Here is a 23712-nt window from a genome sequence, read left to right on the forward strand (position 1 = left end):
CAGATGCTGGTTTAAATCAAAGGTAGACACAAAATGCTGGAGTAACTCAGTGGGGCAGGCAGCATCTCTGGAGAGAAGGAATGGGTCATATTTTAGGTCAAGACCCTTCTTCAGACTGGAGAAGGGTCTCGACCCGAAATGCCACCCATTCCTTCTCTCCGGAGATGCTGCCTGTCCCGCTGTGTTACTCCAGCATTTTGTGTCTGCCTAAGTGAATGCATGTATACAGTTAGCAAGATTGCCATAAAGTAGAACTGAAAATATTTCAATCTGAAACATAGACTTGTTTGTTCTCATTCCAAGATCTGCTGAGTTTCTCTGCATTTTCTGTTTTTCTGTCAGTTTTCCAGCAGGTGCAGTATTTTGCTTTGGATGGATTGATTGGTATTGGTATTGATTAAGTCTTGTCACATGCACCAAGAATTATTGAAAAACTTTATTTTGCATGTAATCCAGTCAAATCATACCTATCATGAATACAATCAAACTATATACAATTGGTAGTGCTAAGAAAAATAAAGAAACAATGCAGAATATAGTGAAACCATGATACAGAGCTACATTTACAGGGAAAATGCAAATAAAAAAAGAAAAAGTGCAAGGGCAGCAACAAAGTGGGTTGGAAGATCAGGACTAAAACCTGGCTTATGAGAGGTTCTTTCAATCATCTGATAACGGTGGGCAAGAAGCTGTTCCTGAATCTGGTGGTACGTGCTTTCAAACTTTTGTATCTTCTGCCCAAGGCACCTGACATAATCAAGAACCACTTACTCCAATGAAAAGTTCGATTGATATTCAAAAATGATATCCCACTGGATCCAAGAATAATTTGCATTGCATAAAATGAAACATCAATTCTGAGCAATTTTTTGCTCTGAAGTAACTCTGCAATCTGATGCTCGCTTGTTTGTATCTTATTATTTAATGGAGGTGGCAAAGCGTTTTTTTAACACATTGTTAGGTTTAACATTCTTCAGGTAATAGTTTTCCTTATCTTAATACATTTGTGCTTATTTTCAACAGACTCAATCACACTCCCTACTCTTTAGTGCCTGTTTATTGATTTGCATCGGCCAGTCCTCGACCGTCATTGCCCTCCTTGACCACCGTTGGGCCTCTCACCGGGAGTTTCCCCAATGAGCGGTGGCAGCATTTGCCAGGAGTACTTGGCAAGGGTGTAGTTTGGGTGGGAAGTAATGAGTGAACCAAGGAGTTGTGGAGGGAGCGGTCTCTGTGGAAGGTGGAAAGGGGTGGGGATGGGAAATGGGACTGGTGGTGGGATCATGTTGGAGATGACGGAAACGTCAGAAAATTATCTATTTAATGCATAGGCTGGTGGGGTGAAAGGTGAGGCCTCTGGTCCTTCGGTACTCTGTCTTTGTTCGGTCTGAGGGGAAGGGGAGCAAGAGCAGAACTACAGGACACAGAAGAGGCATGTGTGCGGGATCCAGCTACGGCAACATGGGGCGAAACCATGTTTAAAAAAGAAAGAGGATATCTCGGATGTCTTAGAATGGAAATTCTCTCTCCAACACCTCTTCCAGCTTCTTGATCTCTCCGTCTCCATCACAGGGGACAGACTATCCATTGATGTCTACAATAACCCCAGCGACTACCACGGTTATCTGTACTATATCTCCTCCCACCCTGCCTCTTGCAAAGACACTATCCTCTACTCTCAATATCTTTGTCACCACTGTATCTGCTCCCAAGATAAGGCTTTCCATTATAGCTTTCAACAGGAAGGCCAAGCATTCAACATTAATCCCCAAACCCACCTTAATATCATTGTAGATCGACACAAAATGCTGGAGTAACTCAGCGGGACAGGCAGCACATCTGGAAAGAAGGAATGGGTGACGTTTCGGTCAAGACCCTTCTTCAGACTGAAGAAGGTGTAAACCAGCATCTGCAGTTCCTTCCTACACACTTAATATCACAGTAATTGACTAACATTTTGAAATTGACATGCTGCTTCTTGGTCAAATAAAGCCTCATGTCAAATGTGAATATTGCTGTGTTTGAGTCATCTTCTCAATAAACTACCAGTTTTGCTGGCTTTAATCCACTAATCCCACCACAGAACACGCGCACTTGAAAACACTGGAATTCAATACTCTGTAAATCTTCGAAGTAAATCGGCATCACACCACGGTATTAATCTGGAAGATCTCAGCAGGAAGTAACACAGCACAGTCTGGTAAATTTATGTCTGAGCAGGTTCATTTTGAGTCCTGGTGGGCTGTGGGTAGTGAATCTGAAACGAGGGACAAAGCAAAAACAGATAAAATTCATAAAATATGAGTAGTTCCTGGAATGACAACCTTGAAGGAATCAGTGCGTGTCATGAACAGAAGGTTTCATTGGAAGTTAACCATATTGAGAAGGGGAGAGTGACGTGATTATAAATTATTAGCATGAGATTTTAAACCAAATGAGAATGTGGACAAGGAGCCGGTATCTCCATAAACATTATATGTCACCTGAAGGCTGACAATTCTGTCACATGGTGTCAATTGCTCAAAGCTAACTTAAATCTACCTCCCCTCCAGCAAGGACATGCGGCACCATTGCAACTGACTTGATATTTTAAAGTTCGGTTGACCACTTCCTATTCCCATACTAACCTTTCTGTACTGGGCCTCCTCCATTGTCAGAGTGAGGCCACACGCAAATTGGAGGATCAGCATCTCATATTTCGCTTGGGCAGCTTACACCCCAATTGTATAAATAATGATTTCTCCAACATCAAGTAACCCTTGCATCCCCTCTCTCTCTGTTGCTCTCCCCACCCTAGTCATCGTACTAGTTTCACTGTTGTCCTGTTGAGTTTCACTGTCTGTATCACCTAGCCCACAATCTACAATAGACCATTGTGGGCTCCACCTTTCCTTGACCATTGTTATTTTTTGCATATCTTTCATTCATTTGTTCTATATCTCTATATCACCGTCTTTAATATGTGTTTCCTTTTGCCTTGACTCTCAGTCTGAAGAAGGGTGTCATCCCGAAACATCACCTATTCCTTTTCTCCAGAGATGCTGCCTGACCCGTTGAGTTACTCCAGCTTTTTGTGTCTATCTTTGATAAAAGAATAAGCTCCATTTAAGTCTAAACTAACCAAAGGGTAACAGAAAGTATTGGGACCAGCATTGTGCAATCTGAATTCAAATAAAAATGAACACTTTTTCATATAGATGATACAAATTTGTGGCGCAGTATTATAAAATGAGGTTAGGAATTAGGAAAAGTAATTTAACAGCATGAACATTTGTTAGCAATAAAACAAAATAAACTTCTCAATGTATGTGTGCTGTAAAAGTAAATCAACCATACAGGCATTTGTTGATTATGCACTTTAGATTCTTAAGGTTTTATGAGCAAGAAATAATCGTGGACAAATACATGAAACTTAAAATCCTTTTACTCCGGATTCCATTCTTTAATAAAATCATTATTTGATTTGGTTTAAATAATAATAACTCCATGTATGTGATCTAATTTGGCAACAATAGACTGCATTTATATAGCACCTTCATTGTACTTAAAAGTACCCAAGGTGTTTATTTTTCAACCTATATTAGGAAAAGTCAGCAAATGCTCGTCCTGAGGCAGTGTAACTGAGATGAGATAATTCCAGATTTAATTAGTTACTTGAAAGTAATTCGGGGGTTGAACTCGACTGAAGAAATGCCTGAGTTGCAGAAAACTGCTCCCAAGCAGGGCGTCAAGAAAGCTTTGCTGAAACCTGCAGGCAAAGCGGGCATGAAGCGCAGGATGGTGAGAAAAGAGAGTTACTCCATCTACATCTACAAAGTGATGAAGCAGGTTCACCCTGACACTGGCATCTCTTCCAAGGTCATGAGCATCATGAACTCACTTGTCAATTATATTTTCTAGTGCAGTGCGGCCGAGGGTTCCCGCCTGGCACATTACAACAAGCGGTCGACCATCAGCTCCCGAGAGATCCAGACCGTTGTGCGCCCGGGGAGCTGGCCAAGCACGCCATGTTGGAAGGGATAAAGGCAGTGACCAAGTACACCAGCCCCAAGTAAAGATCCACGCAACGCTGACAAAACAAACCAAAATCCCAATGGCTCATATTTTTTGAGCGGTAGAGTGGCTCAGAGGTCGAGCTGCGCAAGAGACCTGGGTACAATCCTGTCTGTATGGATTTTGCACGTTCTCCCCGTGACCATGTGGGTTTTCTCCGGGCATTCCAGTTTCCTACCATATCCAAAAGATATGCAGGATTGTAGGTTAATTGGCTTCTGTAAATTGTCCATGGAGTGTAGGATAGACTCATATCCTGACCCAGAGGGCCTGTTTCCATGCTGTATCTCTAAACTAAATTAAACTAAACTTTCCAGCTGCCATTTTATGCCACAAAATTTTGCAATACTCATAATCTGAATTCAAAATGGAAAAATTATAGGAAAATATTTTTTTTGCTTAACTACCACTTGATGGATGCAAAGAAAATGTAATAAAAGATGAATGATTGCATTGTACTATGTGCCAGAGTTTCACATGCCTCCTGAAATGTATTTGAATTTTCATTTAATGTCTTTTCACCAGCTTATGTATTTTCATCCCCTCAAACCATGTCCACAGGAGGTTGTTTCATAGTCTCCTGTCTGCCAGGCACAACAATAAGCTCTAAGTGCACGACAAGCTCTAATTTCATGGGGTGCCTTTAATACCTGACTCATTCAATGAGAATGTTTATTACAGTGTCTGTCAAATATAGTCAATGATGCTGATTTTATGAAACTTCAGCACCATGTCCGTCCCCATGGAAATCTTTCTCTCCACTTTGAGTGCATAAATTAGTTTTATTACTACACGTGATGCTCAACTATATGCATCAAGGGACTGGTGACAGTGCACACTAATTCTCGCCTCCCTGCCAGCCTTAATCCACTGCAGTATGCTTACTGTCTCAAATTTGCAGATGATACTAAGCTGGGGGGTAGTGTGAATTGTGAGGAAGATGCAATAAGGCTGCAGGGTGACTTGGACAGGTTGTGTGAGTGGGCGGATACATGGCAGATGCAGTTTAATGTAGATAAGTGTGAGGTTATTCACTTTGGAAGTAAGAATAGAAAGGCAGATTATTATCTGAATGGTGTCAAGTTAGGAGGAGGGGGAGTTCAACGGGATCTGGGTGTCCTAGTGCATCAGTCAATGAAAGGAAGCATGCAGGTACAGCAGGTAGTGAAGAAAGCCAATGGAATGTTGGCCTTCATAACAAGAGGAGTTGAGTATAGGATCAAAGAGGTCCTTCGGCAGTTGTACCGGGCCCTGGTGCGACCGCACCTGGAGTACTGTGTGCAGTTTTGGTCTCCAAATTTGAGGAAGGATATTCTTGCTATGGAGGGCGTGCAGCGTAGGTTCACTAGGTTAATTCCCGGAATGGCGGGACTGTCATATGTTGAAAGGCTGGAGCGATTGGGCTTGTATACACTGGAATTTAGAAGGATGAGGGGGGATCTTATTGAAACATATAAGATAATTAGGGGATTGGACACATTAGAGGCAGGAAACATGTTCCCAATGTTGGGGGAGTCCGGAACAAGGGGCCACAGTTTAAGAATAAGGGGTAGGCCATTTAAAACGGAGATGAGGAAGAACTTTTTCAGTCAGAGAGTGGTGAAGGTGTGGAATTCTCTGCCTCAGAAGGCAGTGGAGGCCAGTTCGTTGGATGCTTTCAAGAGAGAGCTGGATAGAGCTCTTAAGGATAGCGGAGTGAGGGGGTATGGGGAGAAGGCAGGAACGGGGTACTGATTGAGAGTGATCAGCCATGATCGCATTGAATGGCGGTGCTGGCTCGAAGGGCTGAATGGCCTACTCCTGCACCTATTGTCTATTGTCTATTGTCTATTGACAGGTCCACAGCAGACGCCACCTTCCTGACCCTAAATTAATCTATGGAACACCTGGACAACAAGGACTCCTATGTAAGGCTCCTATTTATTGATTACTAGACGACACGTGGACCCGTTGGGTCCCGTTGTTACTAAAGGTTCATGAACAATTGGTTAGGCAGAAAGCAGCCAAGATGAGATTTTTAGTAATATATAGATAGACACTACAAATGTAATTTGTAGACACCCTCTCCCACAGAATCAGTCAGAACCCCCACAACCCCTCCCCTGCAAAGCACAGCAAGATCCCACTTTATACTTAAATAACCCTTGCATTCGAACCACAACCCCAATCGGCTTCAAACCCGTCCTGCATTGGTCCAGCACCCTTCTCATCCCCCAGAATCAGACAGACCTCCCATATCCCCATCCCCTGAAATGCACAGCAAGATCCCACTCAGATTTTATTCAAATAACCCTTGCATTTGAACCACAACCCCAATCGGCTGCAAACATCTCCTGCATTGGTCTAGCACCCTCCCCACCCCCACTCCAAAAGCACACAGCAAGATCCCAGGGTATCCGAGGCTGTGGCGGCCAGGGAGTCTCCCCCGGTGTCGGGGGCGGGCGAAGGAGAAGAGGAAAAGGGAGAGGGAGCCACTCACCCCGGCCCCGGGTGGCCATCGCGGCAGCTGGCAGCTGGCAGCAGGAGAGCAGCCGCAATGCGCTGCCCCATGTTTGTCCTGCCAGCGGCCATCTTCTTTGACCTTCTCTCTTCCGCCGCGCTGCACCACGGGAGGAAGGTCAGGCATGGGGCACGCCAAGACGGGCGTTGGTCCTCCCGGCGCTGCTGCGCAGGTGCACTGCCGACAGGCCTAGCAAACCTTCCCCAGTACACACGGACGCCGGGACCGGCAACCCTTCCCCATTTGCGCAGGTGTGGCTGCCAGGCTTGGCAAGTGGGAGTGCACTGCGCAGGTGCAACTGCCACGTTGAAACTTGGCCCATTCATATTATAAAGTTTATTAAAGTTTATAAAGTGAATTAATTTTAAAATATAACGAAACCTGATACTGAACACCGCAGGCAAATGGTGAGTAAGTTGCCCCTAAAATTGTTGCGCTATCATATACCATTTTGGCTATATTTCGGGAACATACATACAAGATGAGAGTTTTGGTTATACATAGATAACTCCTGCTTTCAACACCATAATCCCAAAGTCCTGGACCTAGGAATCAGCACTCCCCTCTGCCACTGGATCCTCAACTTTCTGACCCACAGAACATAATCAGTGAGATTAGTGACAACACCTCCTCTACAATGACTCTCAACACCAGAGTCCTGCCAGGATGTGGTCTCAGTCCCCTTCTATTCTCCTCATACACTTACGATTGTGTGTCTAAATTCAGCTCTAACTCCATCTGCAAGTTTGCAGACTTAGAGGGCATAAGTTTAAGGTGAAGGGGAAAAGATTTAATAGGTATCTGAGGGGTAATCTTTTGTCACACAAAGGGTGGTGGATATATGGAACAAGCAGCCAGAGGAGGTAGTTGTGGTAGGGACTATCCCAACATTTAAGAAACAGTTGGACAGGTTCATGGTATGTAGGTTAATTGGCTGGGTAAATGTAAAAATTGTCCCTAGTGGGTGTAGGATAGTGTTAATGTGCGGGGATCGCTGGGCGGCGCGGACTTGGTGGGCCGAAAAGGCCTGTTTCCGCGCTGTATATATATGATGATATGCTATGATATGCATCGGACAGGTTTGGAGGGAAATGGACCAAATGCTGGCAGGTGGGACTAGTGTAGAAGGGACATCTTAGCCAGTGTGGGCAAGTGGGGCCAAAAGACCTGTTTCCACACTGTATCATTCTATGACTCTATGACTCCATGATTCTATGACTCTATTGTTGTGAGCCAAATCATGAACAGTAATGCTATAGAGTACAGAATGGAGATAGCGAACTTAGTGGTGTCAGGACAACAACCTCTCCCTCAATATCAGCAAGACAAAGGTGATAATTATCGACTTCAGGAAGCATGGTGGAAAATAAGCCCCATTCAGCATTGATGGTGACAAAGTGGAAATGGTTGAGAGCTTCAAGTTCCTTGGCATAAATATTTCCACCAATCTGTTGTGGACCAACCACACTGATGCAACATCCAAGAAGGGAAACCAACATCTCTGCTTTCTTAGAAGACTGAGGAAATTTGGCATGTCTCCGAAGACTCTTATACACTTCCACAGATGCACCATAGAAAGCATACTGTTGTGTTGCATCACAGCTTGGATTGGGAGCTCTGCTCAAGACCACAATAAATTATAGTAAGTTGTAGATGTAGCCCCTTCCAGACTCTCCACCATTGACTCCATCTATACCATGCTGCCTTGGAAAAACACCCAAAATGATTAACGATCCCACCCCGGTCATTCCTTCTTCTCCCTGTTCCCAATGTGCAAAAGGTACAGAAGCTTGAAAGTGTGCATCACCAGAGTCAGGAACCTCAGTCATCAGGCTTCTGAATGGTCCTTCCATAAGCTAAGATACTGTCTGATTCACCTCTACCTCAATGCACACATTGGACTTTGTCTTTGGAACTGTTTTGCTACAATGCTGAGAACTATATTCTGCACTCTGTGTCTTCCCTTGTGTTCTATCTATTGTACTTGAGATTGACTTAATTGTATTTATGTGTAATAATATCTGATCTGATTGGATAGTATGCAAAACAAAGCTTTTACTATACCTTAGTACATATGATAATAATAAACCTAAACCTAAACCGTAATTGTTGAAACCACAATTAAGACTTGCAAAGATTTCAAAAATTGTTTATCTGACAAGGATTAAACTCTTGTTATTGATTTTGAGATTTTCATATGAATTGTAAATAGAAGCTGTTGTTTTATTACTTATATGTTCAAGTATATTTATTCAGCATATTTCATTATATTAGTCTGTCATTTCAATCCATTATTTGGAATATTTTCTCCTCGGTTTGAGGATTGACCAGTTACTCCATTACAGTTGCCAACCTTTACAGAGCAGCAGTAGTATTTCACAGCGAAGATTAATTTAGTGCTCTTTTCTGCCGTCATTCATTTCCGTCATGCATTTTCTTCGCACTGTGGATGACCATTGTGTTCATTCTGAAAGGCTATTGCTTTTGTGCTCTGAGAATTATATAGCTGAGGCAGAAAGATAAAAGCTTCCTGTGTTTTCTAAAGATATGATATTCTATTGCTCTATCCCTACATTTTGAATTTCGAAAGCTACAGAGCTAAATTAATCTGCCCTTTACTAAGTAATAAAAAATGTATACCATGACTTGCACTGCTCACTGAAAGACAAGGGTTACATTCTCCTTTGTGTAGCTGCTATTGCTTTCAAAGTCACAAATTGGCAAATGCAAATTTTTGATTAGTTGTAGCAAAATAAATAGGCAGCATCCTTCCTGAAACATAAATAAGATATTATTTTCTACATGTCTGTTTCTAGTGGGATGCATTCGCACACAAAAGGCACTGAATCATGGTGTGAGTGCCTACATGGCAAACTAACTTTTAGCAGGTGAAGAAGAATATTGATAATACCAGTGGATAGACCTTCCAAAGGGAATACAGGTAGATACAATGTTGATTGACACAAAATGCTGGAGTAACTCAGTGGGACAGGCAGCATCTCTGGAGAGAAGGAATGGGTGACGTTTCGGGTCGAGACCCTTCTCCAGCATTTTGTGTCTATCTTCGATTTAAACCAGCAGCTGCAGTTCTTTCCTACAAATAGATCATCCTGCACCAAGCCATAACTAAAACACAACTACTACAACAATTCAGTCTGTCGGCATCATTTGTGGTAGGAGAAACCTGTAGGAAAAGAAAAGGAAAAGGGAGCTCTGCACTGTTACAATCGGTTCTACCATTAGCTCAAGGAACATCTCATTTTTCATCTGGGCACTGTACATTCTGCAGGACTCAATACTGAATTCTCCAACCACAGATAACATGCCGTTATTTTCCTTTCCTTTCATTTGTATATTCTGGTCAGCATGCTCCAGAAAGCCAGACTATACATCATCACCCGGACTTCTGAAGATTAGTAGTCCATTACACAAAGAAGCTTAACTCCCCATTCAATGGCTACATCATTTCACCCTTTACAGATGTTCCCTTTTTTCCACCTATTGCCATCCCCCACCTTCTCTGCTACTTGGGGCAAATTGATTTCTCTCTTCCTCGTTCTAATGAAGGATGTTTGACCTGAAATCCTGGCTGTTTTCTCTCGCCACAGATGCTGCTTAACTGGCCGAGTACTTCCATCATTTCAGATTTTCTTTCAGATTCCAGCAACTGGTTCCTGGTGTCTGAATGTGCAGCTTTCCCCCTCTGCTCCCTGCACTTACCTTTCCTGGAAGCTGAGCACCAAATGGGCCATCCTTCTCCATACTTGAGATGTGCTCAGTGATGGGCCTGTTTCTGCGATGTATCTTTAAATGTTGACAGCATGCAAATTATACCAGTGGTGAGGTTTTATGGAGCTACTTCCACAGTTTGAATATTTCTTAACTTTAGAGGAGTGAGGATCTCTGAGAGAATGTTGTTTAGAAAGACAACTGGTACCTGGCTATATTGATTACATAACAAAAGAAAGGTTGGGCTATATCCTGCTTCATGTTCCTTGGCGACATAGATATATTTTGAGACACTCAGAACAAACAAAAATGTTGTTGATTCTCTTGGTGATTTTTAATTTAAGCTGTGCCTATCAGTAAAATTAATAAAGCAATATTTCCTTCAGCAGCCATAAGACGGTTCGATTCTTCAGGAACAATGTTAAATCTGAAGTATTTTGTTAATCTGTTGTATTCTTGGTCTATTTCTAGGATTGGGTATCTTCGCCAGCAAGGACTGAATTCCCAAACTCAGCTAATCCAGCACTGTTATTGCAAGGCAGGGAAGCATTAAAACCTATATGAACCAAAATCAAATGGTTCTTGAGTTCAAACATCAGCGGTGAGCATGCAATGTCTATAAGGACACGCAGGTTGCAGTGAAAAAGGATGAAGAGAAAGTACTAACCTTTATACTTTGGTCACAGAATTAGAGCTAAAGCTATTCGGCTTCCAGTGATTCAGAACTGCATCTCACAAGGACATTGCCGTGTCACTCAGAATGAAATGAACCAGCTTTTGAACAAAGCTAAAATCAATTGGGTGCAGGTGTCCATTGGGTCAGCTACAAAATCAATTGGGTGCAGTATATTACACACAAGAAACAAAAACAGTTTAAGAAAGTGCAACGTGTTTAAAGTGAAAGTTCAGCAGAAGTGTTATGGATTTGCTTCAGTTGCAGCATCTTTCTTTCTCATTGAATTAAAAATGTTCCTTTATCCTTCCTTTAAAAATAACCAGATGTGAAAGATTGCGGGAATCGTCCAACTTTGATATTGTAGCTGAAAGCACCCCACCGATTTCAAATGCAGAATGTTAACTGCAAGAATTATGTACACTAAGAACTTTTGAACTCATTACCTCTTTTTTTTTAAACTGCACATGTCAAATTCTCTGAAGTACATCATTATTTTATTTTAAAGGTTAGTAGTTTAGATTCAACCAAGAATTGTATGCGTTTTCTGGGTTAGAAATTAATGTTAACTTTTATGTAGTTGTGTGTCTTGTTGCTTTTTATTTAGTATGGCTGTATGGTAAATCGAATTTCACTGTACCTTCATTGGTACATGTGACAATAAACTGACCTTGAAACCTTGGTTGTATAACCTGGTGCCACTGATTAAACAGAAATCTAAGTCATGCTTATAAACTGTTTAAAAACTTTGACTTTTTCTAAGACTTGAAATGCTATTTTTTATATATTTGATTTCATTTTTAGAATCAGAGGCCAGGATTTATTGGCTTTACCAAAAATATCCTTGTGTTTCTCCATCTTCTTCGAGGAAAGAGAAAGGTTTCAGGATTTGAATTTTTTGGGTATTGCAAAAAGAAGACAGAAACACCAATAATAAAGAGATTAAATCATGAATATGCAAGAGTTTAGAATAGGTGGAGCAGAGATATTTCAAGGACTGGAGGAGATTATAGATTTCGAAAGTAATGTAACCTTGGAAAAATTTGAAATCAAAAATGAGAATTTTAAAATCTACTTAATAAATTAAAACCCAGTCCATGTTGTCAAACACAGGTTGACGGATGAATTGTGAATGGTTAGGACATGAGAAGTTGAGCTTATAGGACTTGATATTACAATCCCTACTATAATTGGCACCTTCTTAATATCTTGAGTGGGGGTAGGGGTAAAGACTTCATTGAGGTCATCAGGTGGGCACCCTCCTTCCTTGGTGTTTCATTGATAGGCCCAACGACAACTCCAGAGGGCTCAACAGTGACACCTGGAATCCCAGGTGCGCTCCCCTCCATTTTTACCCCTCTTGCTGGTCATTTTGCAGCCCATTTTGAGTCCTTCCTCTTCAGCCACAGCCAGTTGCTGCTTCGCTCGGTAGCCTCTGACAGTGACCTGACGGCTTGCCGGAAGGCCTGTCCTCAAACTCCCATTCCCTTCAGGAATCTGGTTGTTGACATGGCTACAAACCCTCTACAACCAACCTCTACAGGGAGCACCTGGGCACGCCAGCCACGTTGTTCTGCCTCGGCCGCTAAGTCTGAATACTTCAGACATTTGCGTTCATGTGCTTCACCAACTGCAGCCTCTCAAGGCACAGAAGGAGAGATTTGATACCCGTAAATCTACTGAGATTAGTATGATAAGTGTGTTTGACCTGCAGAAAGCAACAATGGCTAAATATCTTAACAACATGTGAGCCGAGGCAAAGCTAAGATTTATCACAAAGCACTGGGGTAACTTAGTGAGTCAGGCAGCATCTCTGGAGAAAAAGGATGGATGTCATTTTGGGTTGGGACTCTACTTCGAAACATCACCCATCCTTTTTCTCCAGAGATGCTGCCTGACCCGTTGAGTTACTCCAGCACCTTGTATCTATCTTTGGTATAAACTAGCATCTGCAGTTCTTTGATCCTACAAAGTTAAAATTAGTCAGATCTACAGAGACGTCTCAGAAAAATAACAAAAATAAGATCTTGAAACTCAATATATATTCATCTCTTCTTTAATTTATCTTATTATAAATGAGTTAAATGAAGTTCAAATTTGCTGGTTCAGTTTTAAAAAGCAAGAGTTTTTATGACTAATATTCATTTTGGTCCCATTGTAGCTTGAAAGAATAATTAGGAAGATTTCTGCCAAGGAAGGGTGTTTCAAATCTGTTGTAATGGTCTTTCTATTTTCATTAAAAGATAATGCCAACAAGATGAATTAATGTGCTGCTCCTTCAAACTCTTCCTAAATTCACAAGAAAAGGGGCATCAACATGATATTCAAAATAACAATTTGGGCAATCAAAGAATTCAAGTGAACCCTGGAAATACTCTGCCGACCATGAAGCTGCAGTGGAGGGAGAAAATGAGTTAATGTTTTAGATCAATAATCTTTCTTAAAAAGGTCATCAATGGTTACAGTTGTTGTTTGGGGGTTAGTGTATGATCAGTGGCTGTGTGACCTTGCCTTATTATATATAATGTTTAGCTCTTTATAAACCTCCCACTGTTCACTCTTTCAGCTGCAGTCATGGAGTCACAACGTCATACAGCATGGAAACAGGCTCTTTGGCAAAGCATGCCCATGCTGACCAATGTGCCCCATCTACGCTAGTCTCACCAAAATGCGTTTGGCTCATATCCTTCCAAATCTATCCTATCTATGTACCAATCCAAATGTATTTTCAATGTTGTGATAGTACCTGTCTCAACTACCTCTCTATACTTACCAACCTTTGTGTAAAAAAAAGTTGCCCCTCGGGTTCATATTAAATCTTTCCTTAAACCTATGTCCTCTGGTTCTTGAAGTCATGGAGAAGTATTTACATCATGCCTTCACAGAACATTCAGTAATCTGCAAAACCTATTTCTTCGCAATCTGCTCCAAGACTGAATTACGCAGATACAGGGGAACAATATCTTTCCAGTCTTCAATGCTGAAGCTTTTTTTCTTATTTCTCCAGACCTCCATCCTCTTCTATGCTTATTCTGTTTCACATAAAACAAAGGTAATGATGCCATTAATTTAATTGTCAGTGCATAGTCATCTTATGAAGGATTCACGCTGAGATTTTGATTTATACAGCATAAGCGCACTAAACTAAGACTCCTCAATTATAAATATGTAAAGCAGTAATTGATGAATGAATTGCTGAACTGGAACATTTCATCAACTTTGCTTCCAATTCCCTCCTCTCCCATGTTTTCACTTGGTCCATCAGTGAATCTATTTTTTCTTCTTCAGTCCATGTCTCTATATCTAAGAACTGGCAGTCATCCAATAATGATTATAACCCCATAATTCAAATAGTCACCTTGGTAATACTTCCTTCCATCTGTTAGGACTCTTCTCAATTTTTTGAATTTCTCACTTTCTGCTCATCATCTGTTCTTATGATTCCACTCTATCTTAATCTTTAATACATCTATTTCCTTGCTGCGGTCATAATTTTTCTCTTTTCCGGATTGTAGGGTCCCTAAGTGTCTCCATTCCAGTTGGCTTTTCATTGCCATTTCTGCCACTTTTAAATACAACATTCCCTTCCTTCCAATTTGCATTTTAGATAGGCAATTCCCATCTTGAAATCATTATTTCTTCCTAAACTCACTCCCACATCCATGGTACCTTCCCAATGTATTTGGAATCAAAATGCCAAGTGTCCCAAAGATTCTGAGAGGACACTGCTAGAGAGACAGAGAGAAACAGAGAGAGTCGGAGAGAGACAGAGAGAGACATGCACAGACAGAGAGAGACAGAGGACCAAAGAAACAAAGAAGCACAGAGAAAAAAGGTTATGTGATCAACACTTGGTGAAAGCATAGCAGAGAATAGTTTTATGGCTATGCAATGTGACCTTGATAAACAGTGTGGGACAAGATAAAGGTATCTAGGAATGGCCATTTTGGAAAGGGACCACTTGCCTGCAGTCCGTCTGTCTTTTGTGTTTTTGTTGTTTTTGTATGAATTGTAGTTTTAATATGGTGTAGTGTTTGTATGTTATGTTTTGGGGGGGGGGGGGGGGGGGTGGGAGGGAACGGGAACTGTAAAATTCTCTCTCCCGAACGGAGACGTGACCTTTGTTTCTGTGTCGTGTCTCCGTTCCCGTTGCGGCCTACCACCGGCCATGCACCTGGGACCACCTGGGGCTCTGGTTTGCAGAGCCCGCGGCCCAGACTCACCACCTGCGGCGCTGGCTGCCTGCGGATGCTGCGGGAACGGCTGCGACTCGTCTCCGGAGGCTCCGGCGCGGGCCGCGTGGACGTCGGAAGCCCGCAGACCCCTGGATGGGGGCCGACATCGGGAGTTCCGGCAGCGGCAGAGGCAACGTGTTCGCCCGCCCCGAATCGCGGGGCTTGGGTCGGCCCGTGGTCGGGAGCCCCGACCGCCCCGACGTGGCAACTCCAACAGCCTGACCGTGGGACAAGACGGCAGGGAAGAGAAAAAGACATTTTTGGCCTTCCATCACAGTGAGGAGGGACTGGAGGAGACTCACTGTGATGGATGTTTCTTTTTGTTTGGTGTTAGTTGTGATTGTATGTGTTATTGCATTTTTATTGATTATTCTTATTGGTCTTATTGTTTAACTGCGGGTAATGTTTCATTTCACTACACATTTATGTGTATGTGACAAATAAACGACTATTGACTATTGACTATTGACTATTGATGAGAAAGAAAATATGAACAAGCATCAGTACAAATAAAGACTCTTTAGCCTGATAAGGAAAAAAAGATGTGCTTTGTTTATTTAGTCCTTGGATGAGTTAATGCGACAGCGCCCGCAATAAGCTACGGTACCTGGCGACAAGCCAGCTATCGCCAAACGTTCGCCGGGGTGTCACGGGCGTGATCGTGAGGAGTCTTCAATGAATCGTAGCGGATCTCGGCGCGTCGCGGAAAAATATTCCAGATAGAAATTTCTCGGCGACAGCTGGCATGTCGCCAGGTATTGTGGCTTATTGCGGGCGCTGTCGCATGCTGTCCCCAGGTTTGCTAGGTTGTCGCAGATGCATTTAGAAGCACGTAATATTAAATTAAGAAAAGGCATTTGAAGATACCAGAAGATAGTTTTGTTTAACCAATTTATTTACCGTCTGGACATTTGACAGGTAGATTGGAGGCGACAGTTTGACGGTCAGGTAAGCGTGGGAAATTTGCAATGTTTCCGAAGACGGTGTAATCGCTTAGCCAGGTGCTAGTTTCACAAAAAAAGTAACTTGTATCGACCTGACTCGGCATTGTCGTGGTCATTGTCGTAGAGTAAAAGAAAATTTCGGCGATCAGCTACGACTTTGACAGTCGCCGGCAGTCGCCTTAAAAATCGTGTAACTGGGACAGGCCCTTAACAGCTTGAAAATGACTGACTTCAGAGCAATGAGTGCCGGGCTAGAATTAAAAGCAAAGGCATCATTTAAAAATTGAAGAAAAAATCATGTTAAAGAAGAGCAAGATGGAGAGTCCTTTGAAGCTCTGAGAACACTACGGCCCACCATCGGAGTGAATCAATTTATTCCCATGGATAGTATCTGAGATCAAACCGCGATTCTTGTGACTTACTTTGAGTGATAAGCTGGAACAGTAAATCAAATATGAAATTATTCAAAGTCGGTGGTTGACACGCATGCTTCATTCAGTAAGTCGAGTGCTCATGAATAGTAAGTTGTACTAAAACTTGGTTTAGAGTCTCTTGTTTGACATGCCAGTTGATTATAGAAGTTATAGGACCAACACCACGAAGCACAGGAAGGCACTGTTTGACTTATACCCTCCACCCGTCCACAATACAATACAATACAATACAATATATCTTTATTGTCATTGTACAGGGGGTACAACAAGATTGGGAATGCGCCTCCCATACGATGCAATAATTTAATTAGCTAGTCAGTATTAATTTAAACAACCCAATGAAACAACTTGTAACAGTTTTAAAACAGAATAAAGTGCAAGTAGATCTGTGCCGGATCACTGTGCGATGTGTTCCAGCCAAGTCCTTCCAAATAGAACAAAAATTTACTAGTGCTGTTCATTCCTGTATAGAATATTGACTGCTCATAACGTGGTGTCTTCCACAGCAGGAAGACCAAATGGAGATTGGGTGATCATTTAACTAAACACCATTTTCCAGGCAAAAAAATGTGATCTTGACCACATAATCATCTGTTATTTGTATTAACTATCCAAATACTAACTTGTCCATATTTTCTTACAACATAAAAGGGTACCATTTGGGTCTATCAAGACTCAAGGAGATTGATGAAGGTGGGGCAGTGGATGTTATAGACATGGATTTTATTAAGGCTTTTGATAAAGTTCCTCATGCTGGGCTGTTCCAGAAGATTAAGATACATGGGATTCACAGTGACTTGGTTTTATGGATTTAGAACTGACGTATTCCGGGAAGACAGAGAGTTGTGATGGAAGGAAGATATTCTGCCTGGAGGTCTGTGACCAGAGGAGTTTCTACCTGTGCTGCGAACTCTGCTGTTTGGCTTAGACATAAATATAGATGGGTTGGTGAGTACGTTTGCTGATGACACAAAAATTGGAGGAGTTGCAGTGAGGAATGCTGCCAGAAAATACAGTGGGATACAGATTAGCTGCAGAAATGGGAAGAACAATGGCAGATGGAGTTAAGTCTGAGCAAGTGTAAGGTGTTGCACTTTGGAAGGTTAAATGTAAAGGGAGAGTATACAAGACTCGTAACAGCATTGATGTCCAGAGGGATCTTGGAATCTAATTCCATAGCTCACTAAAGGTGGCAGCACAAGTACAGTTGTACAGGGCCTTGGTGAGACCGCACCTGGAGTATTGTGTACAGTTTTGGTCTCCTAATCTGAGGAAAGATATTCTAGCCTTAGAGGGAGTACAGAGAAGGTTCACCAGATTGATCCCTGGGATGGCAGGACTTTCATATGAAGAAAAACTGGATAGACTCGGCTTATACTCGCTGGAATTTAGAAGACTGTGGGGGGATCTTATAGAAACATATAAAATTCTTAAGGGGTTGGAGAGGCTAGATGCGGGAAGATTGTTCCCGATGTTGGGGAAGTCCAGAACCAGGGGTCACAGCTTAAGGATACGGGGGAAGTCTTTTAGGACCGAGATGAGAAAACATTTCTTCACACAGAGAGTGGTGAGTCTGTGGAATTCTCTGCCACAGAAGGTAGTTGAGACCAGTTCATTGGCTATATTTAAGAAGGAGTTAGATGTGGCCCTTGTGGCTAAAGGGATCAGTGGGTATGGAGAGAAGGCTGGTACAGGTTACTGAGCTGGATGATCAGCCATGATCATATTGAATGGTGGTGCAGGCTCGAGGGGCCGAATGGCCTACTCCAGCACCTATTTTCTATGTTTCTATGTTTCTAAGTAGATAGGGTGGTAAAGAAGATGTATGGTATACTTGCCTTCATTGCTAGGGTCATTGAGTTAAGAGTTAGGAAGCCATGATGCAGCTCTATAAGACTTTGGTTATGCTGCGTTTGGAGTATTGTGTGCAGTTCTGTTCACCACATTACAGAAAGGATGTGGTCTTTGGAGACGGTGCATAAGAGGCTCACCAAAATGCTGCCTGGATTAGAGGGTTTCAGCTACAAGGTAGATCTTAAACTTGGATTGTTTTCTCTGGAACATTGGAGGTTGATCGGAGGTTCAATAGAAGTATATAAAATAATAAGAGGCATCAATAGTATCACAAAATGCTGGAGTAACTCAGCAGGTCAGGCAGCATCTAGGAGAGAGGGAATGGGTGACATTTCTGGTCGAGACCCTTCTTCAGACTGATGTCAGGGAGGCGGGACAAAGAAAGGATATAGGTGGAGACAGGAAGAGAGTGGGAGATCTGGGAAGGGGGAGGGGAAGAGAGGGACAGAGGAACTATCTAACGTTAGAGAAGTTATCTATCTAAAGTTAGAGGCATCAATAGGGTTCACAGTCAGAACCTTTCTCTCAGGATGGAAATGTCCAACACTAGAAGGCATAGCTATAACATCGGAGGGAGAAAGTTTAATGGAGATGTGCCGGGCAAGTTTTTTACACAGAGCGTGGTGGGGGCCTGGAACACATTTCCAGGGGTGGTGGTGGAGGCAGATACGATAGTGGCATTTAAAAAGTGCAAGGAATAGAGGGATATGGACCATGTATAAACAGATGGAATTGGCTTAATTTAGTATCATGTTCCGCATAAACATTGTGGGCCGAGGGACCCATTCACTTGTTACACTGTTCTATTATCTATGTTAATTCTATGCCAGGGCATTCCCATCAATCCCATTCCCTCACACCTATTTCCTTCACATGCCCATCAACCCTTTCTTATTTCTCCTGACATCCACCTACACTTCAAGGAATTTACAATAGCCAATGAACCTCCATGACTCCAGCTGCATATATTATTTCATCAGTGGTCAGCAGAGGTTCAGGAAAACAGCATTTCGACTTCCAATTAGATCATTTGCAGCTTTCTAGATATTAAACTCAACAAGTACAGATTAATATCAGAATTCCATTTTCCAGAACAATTGAAAATGATTCTGCTTTTTGCTCATTACAAAGCTTCTGGATCATTTCTTTTGTTCCATTCCTCGTCACATTACTGCACCTGTTTTACCGGCTCTCCATGTTTTAGGTCTTAGAGTTCCAATCAAGGGTAATTAACCTGAAACATTAAAATCTCAGTTTCACCCTCCACATATGCTAAGTGATCTGTTAAATATTTCCAGCAATTGCATTTTTAATTTCAGATTTTCAGCTTTCGTTGGTCTCGATTTTATCCCACAAAGGATCAATTCTGGGGACATATTCTAATTTTATTTCAGACATCCAGCATCACTTTTATTTCTGGAAAAATTGGAAATAAATGGTAAAATCAATTATCTGCATTGAATTTTGACATACTTAGATTCTTGTCAAATAGATAACAAAGATGGCAGACAAATATTATTTTTAAATACCTGATCTACTAGTAAATAAATCAGCAGTGGAATGATGATTTTCTCCCTGACAGTGAAAGTTGACATCTATCTCTGTGTAATTCCCAGACCAGCATGTATTATTAGATGCTGTATTTCAAAGAAACAGATGGGAATGCTACCTAGAAAGAGAGATGTTATCCTCATTAGATAACATAAATGCCAGTGAGAGAAGATGAATCAAAGATAAAAGTAAGATAGCATGACTGATCTGAAATGTATCAGATTACAACAACAGAAATAAATGAAAACAAATGCAAAGCAAGCTGAAACACATTAAAGGCAATTATCTATGATCTCATAAAAGACCAGCTACCGCCAACATCACCTGAATTCACTCATGTAAATGTATCTCCATTTGAAAAGTGACACGATAAGACTGGGTGAGTGATTTTTATAGCATGATTTATGACTCGTGAGATATTATATTGGGGGTCAGTATACAAGATATGGGTTCGATACAGGGATGATGAGAGATGCAAACAAATGTCCCATGAACAGCAAAAAAGCAGAAGACGAGAAGAACTCTGCAGGTTAGGCAGCATCTGTGGAGGCAAAAGATGTATGTCGATGTTTTGGGATGAAATTCTGCACAGGGAAGGGGAAAGATTGCCAGGAGATAGCAATATGAAGGAGGGATGGGACAAATGTGGTTGATGATAGATGAAACCAGTGGGCAGATGTGGAGAGAATGGGAAAAGTGCAAAGGGCAAAGAAACCTAAGAGAGTGTGTGAGAAACAGATGAGTATGTGAGGGAGTCCAATGGAGGTGTGGGTTACCTGAAATTGGAAAATTCAGTGTTCATGTATTGGGTTGCAAGTTGTTTTTTAAGATTGCATTTGGCCTCACTATAGCCATAGATAAGGCTAGGAACAGTCAGGTCTGTGCAGAAGTGAAAAAGAGAGTTAAAATTATAAGTTACTCATAAATTAAGATGGTATAAGAAAATAACTGCAGATGCTGGTACAAATCGAAGGTATTTATTCACAAAATGCTGGAGTAACTCAGCAGGTCAGGCAGCATCTCAGGAGAGAATTAAGATGGTCAGTTGCTCTGTAAAACAGTCATCTCACCCACACTTGGTTTTGCCAGTGTTCTAGAGGCCACATCATGAACACTAAATACAGTGGACTAGGTTGAAAGACAAGGAGGAACTTCTCCTCACTTGGAAAGTCTGTTTATGTCCCTGGATGGGGGTGAGTACAGGTGGTGAAGGAATAGGTATCACATCTCCTGTGGTTGCAGGGGAAAAGTGGGGGAAATGTAGGGGAAATGGGAAGGGATGGCTGGGAAGGGATGAACGTGCTTCTGTTTTCCAAAGGTTGGTAACACTGCAAGTTCAAAAGGCGTTAAACAATTTTATTCTTATTTTATAAGTTGTGAAAGGCATGCAAATTCAGAGTTTATAATATCTAATATGGATGCATCTCGATTTTATCTGGATTATGATAATCCATAATCCAGGCCAGATTGAGAGTACCAAATGAGTTTAATGAAGTTGGACGAGAATCATGTGAATCAATGCCTGACCTGAATGGGTTGTTTGTATCCCTCAATGGATGTGTGTGAGAAGGGGTAGGGACAAGTGTTGGACCTCCTACAGCTATGGGAGGGGAGGTGTGGGTGGGTAGGGCAGAGAGAACCAGGGAGTCATGGAGAGAGTACTACCTGGAGGCAGCAGAATGAGGTGGGGAGGAGGTGATGGGATGGGTTGTGGTATTCCATTGCACTGGTGGAAATGTCGAAGGATGATAAACTGGATGAAAAGAAGAGGAAACAGGTGAGAAAAGAAGAGGGAAGCAGAGGGTTTAGCCGCTGTGGTTGAGTTTGGAAGCTGCAGCACAGGAAAAGTAGGCGAGGTGATGCTATTTAGAAAAAAAAATTGTTCCTAGAATCTAAATTAAAGTATAAAAATTAATGGATTATAATCTTGGGTGTATTATGTGAACCTTGTACAAATAGGGAAGTCAAGTCAAATCAAGTCAAGTCAATTTTATTTGTATAGCACATTTAAAAACAACCCACGTTGACCAAAGTGCTGTACATCAGTTCAGGTACTAAGAACGAACATCCAATGGCTCACAAACATAACAGCACATGCATAAACAGTTCACAGCGCCCCCTCAAAGGGCTTCAAATGCTAGGGAGTAGAAATAGGTTTTGAGCCTGGACTTAAAGGAGTCGATGGAGGGGGCAGTTCCGATGGGGAGAGGGATGCTGTTCCACAGTCTAGGAGCTGCAACCGCAAAAGCGCGGTCACCCCTTAGCTTAAGCCTAGACCGCGTGATAGTGAGTAGCCCCAAGTCGGCCCACCTGAGGGATCTGGAGATAGAGTGGTGGGTTAGAAGATTTTTGATATGGGGGGGGGGGGCAAGCCTGTTTAGGGCTTTGTATGTGAATAGGAGGAGCTTGAAGTCGATTCTGTACTGTACTGGGAGCCAGTGGAAAGAGGCCAGAATCGGGGTGGAAGGGATAAGTGTTATGAAATTGAAGGAGAAATTTAGAGAAAGGGGATTCCACAAGTTCTGAGACAGGAAATATCTATACCATGAGGTTAAAATCCACCTGATCCAGGCTAGGGACAAATTGCTGAAAGGACAAATGAGGTGGTCACTAAACTTTCAACAAGCAAATGGGGATAAGGTTGCTTCAGTGTAGACTAGGTGACCATTTCACCGAATGCTTGCACACTGTCCACCACGGCTTGCTGGATCTCCTGGTTACTAACCATTTTAACTTCCCTACCCATTCCTATAGCAATCATTCTGCCCTTGCCCGCCTCCATTGCCTTAGTAGGGCAATGTGCAAAATGAGGGAACAGCATCTCATATTCTGCTTGGGTAGCTTACAACCCAATTGTATGAACACTGAATTCCTCAATTTCAAGTACTAGCCCTGCTCTCTTTCTTGTAATCCCTCTCTTTTTCAGCTTTCTCTACCCTACCAATCAGTCTGTAGAAAGATCCCGACCCAAAACATTGCAACAATCCGCAGTTTCTTGTGTCACTATGTTCACCACGATTATGTGTTTAAGTCTCTGAAATGCTGAACTTTGACCTTTGATCACAGAAAACAATGACATAATACATCGGAGGGTTAACCTCATCACTTTTTGTTACTTTTAAGTTAACAGACTAAGAGTGAGAATGTGTAAAATCTAAATAACGTAAAATGACAAATTGTGAAAAATCTAAATTATGTTTCCACTTATGTCTCTGAATTCCTTCAGTGCAGATCGGATTTGTTTAGTTCAGATCAAGTTACTGTTTCTGGAGATTTATTTTATTTCAACTGCAGTAAATTTTTGTTTTGATCTAAGTTAAAGATGCCGATGCTGCTAAATGAAGTCCTGGTCTTAACACATTGTCAGATATCATGGCTGGATCCACGTGAAACTCTGTGACAACGGTTCATTAATGCACCTCAATCACGAGAACAGTACGGATTTTCTTTTCTTTATCCTTTCCCAGCTATGAGTCAATTTACAACCAGTTAATGCAAAATAATCTGCGGTATTTCATTATTGGATCACAATATTAGAAACCGAATTAAGTCCATAGAAACACACTTCTTGTAAGACCATTATAACAAATTAAGAGTGATAACCGTCTTGCCATTTGCCAGACGTCAATCAAACCTAAGCCCCAGATATAAATGATGAATATGCTAATCCATTCCCTCACCTCATCATTTTTAATTCTATCTTGTAAAATAAAGGGAAATGGTAATAGTTCCCAATCAT

At 41.9% G+C, this 23712-nt stretch overlaps 1 protein-coding gene across 1 annotated transcript; it reads left to right on the forward strand.

The window, feature by feature from the left end:
• Positions 1-3690: 3690 nt before the first annotated feature.
• Positions 3691-4055, forward strand: LOC144602165 (histone H2B-like). The gene is made up of 2 exons (XM_078414902.1): positions 3691-3780; positions 3906-4055. The coding sequence occupies exons 1-2, from the start codon at positions 3691-3693 to the stop codon at positions 4053-4055; spliced, it is 240 nt and encodes a 79-aa protein (XP_078271028.1).
• Positions 4056-23712: the final 19657 nt, after the last annotated feature.

This window comes from Rhinoraja longicauda, chromosome 18 (assembly GCF_053455715.1).
Source record: "Rhinoraja longicauda isolate Sanriku21f chromosome 18, sRhiLon1.1, whole genome shotgun sequence".
Taxonomy (NCBI): domain Eukaryota; kingdom Metazoa; phylum Chordata; class Chondrichthyes; order Rajiformes; family Arhynchobatidae; genus Rhinoraja; species Rhinoraja longicauda.

Bases quoted from the DNA above. Each gene is read 5' to 3' on its own strand.
- LOC144602165 (XM_078414902.1), top strand. From the start codon at position 3,691: ATGCCTGAGTTGCAGAAAACTGCTCCCAAGCAGGGCGTCAAGAAAGCT. The intron at 3,781-3,905 runs GTGAGAAAAGAG...TTTCTAGTGCAG, and splicing joins CGGGCATGAAGCGCAGGATG to TGCGGCCGAGGGTTCCCGCC.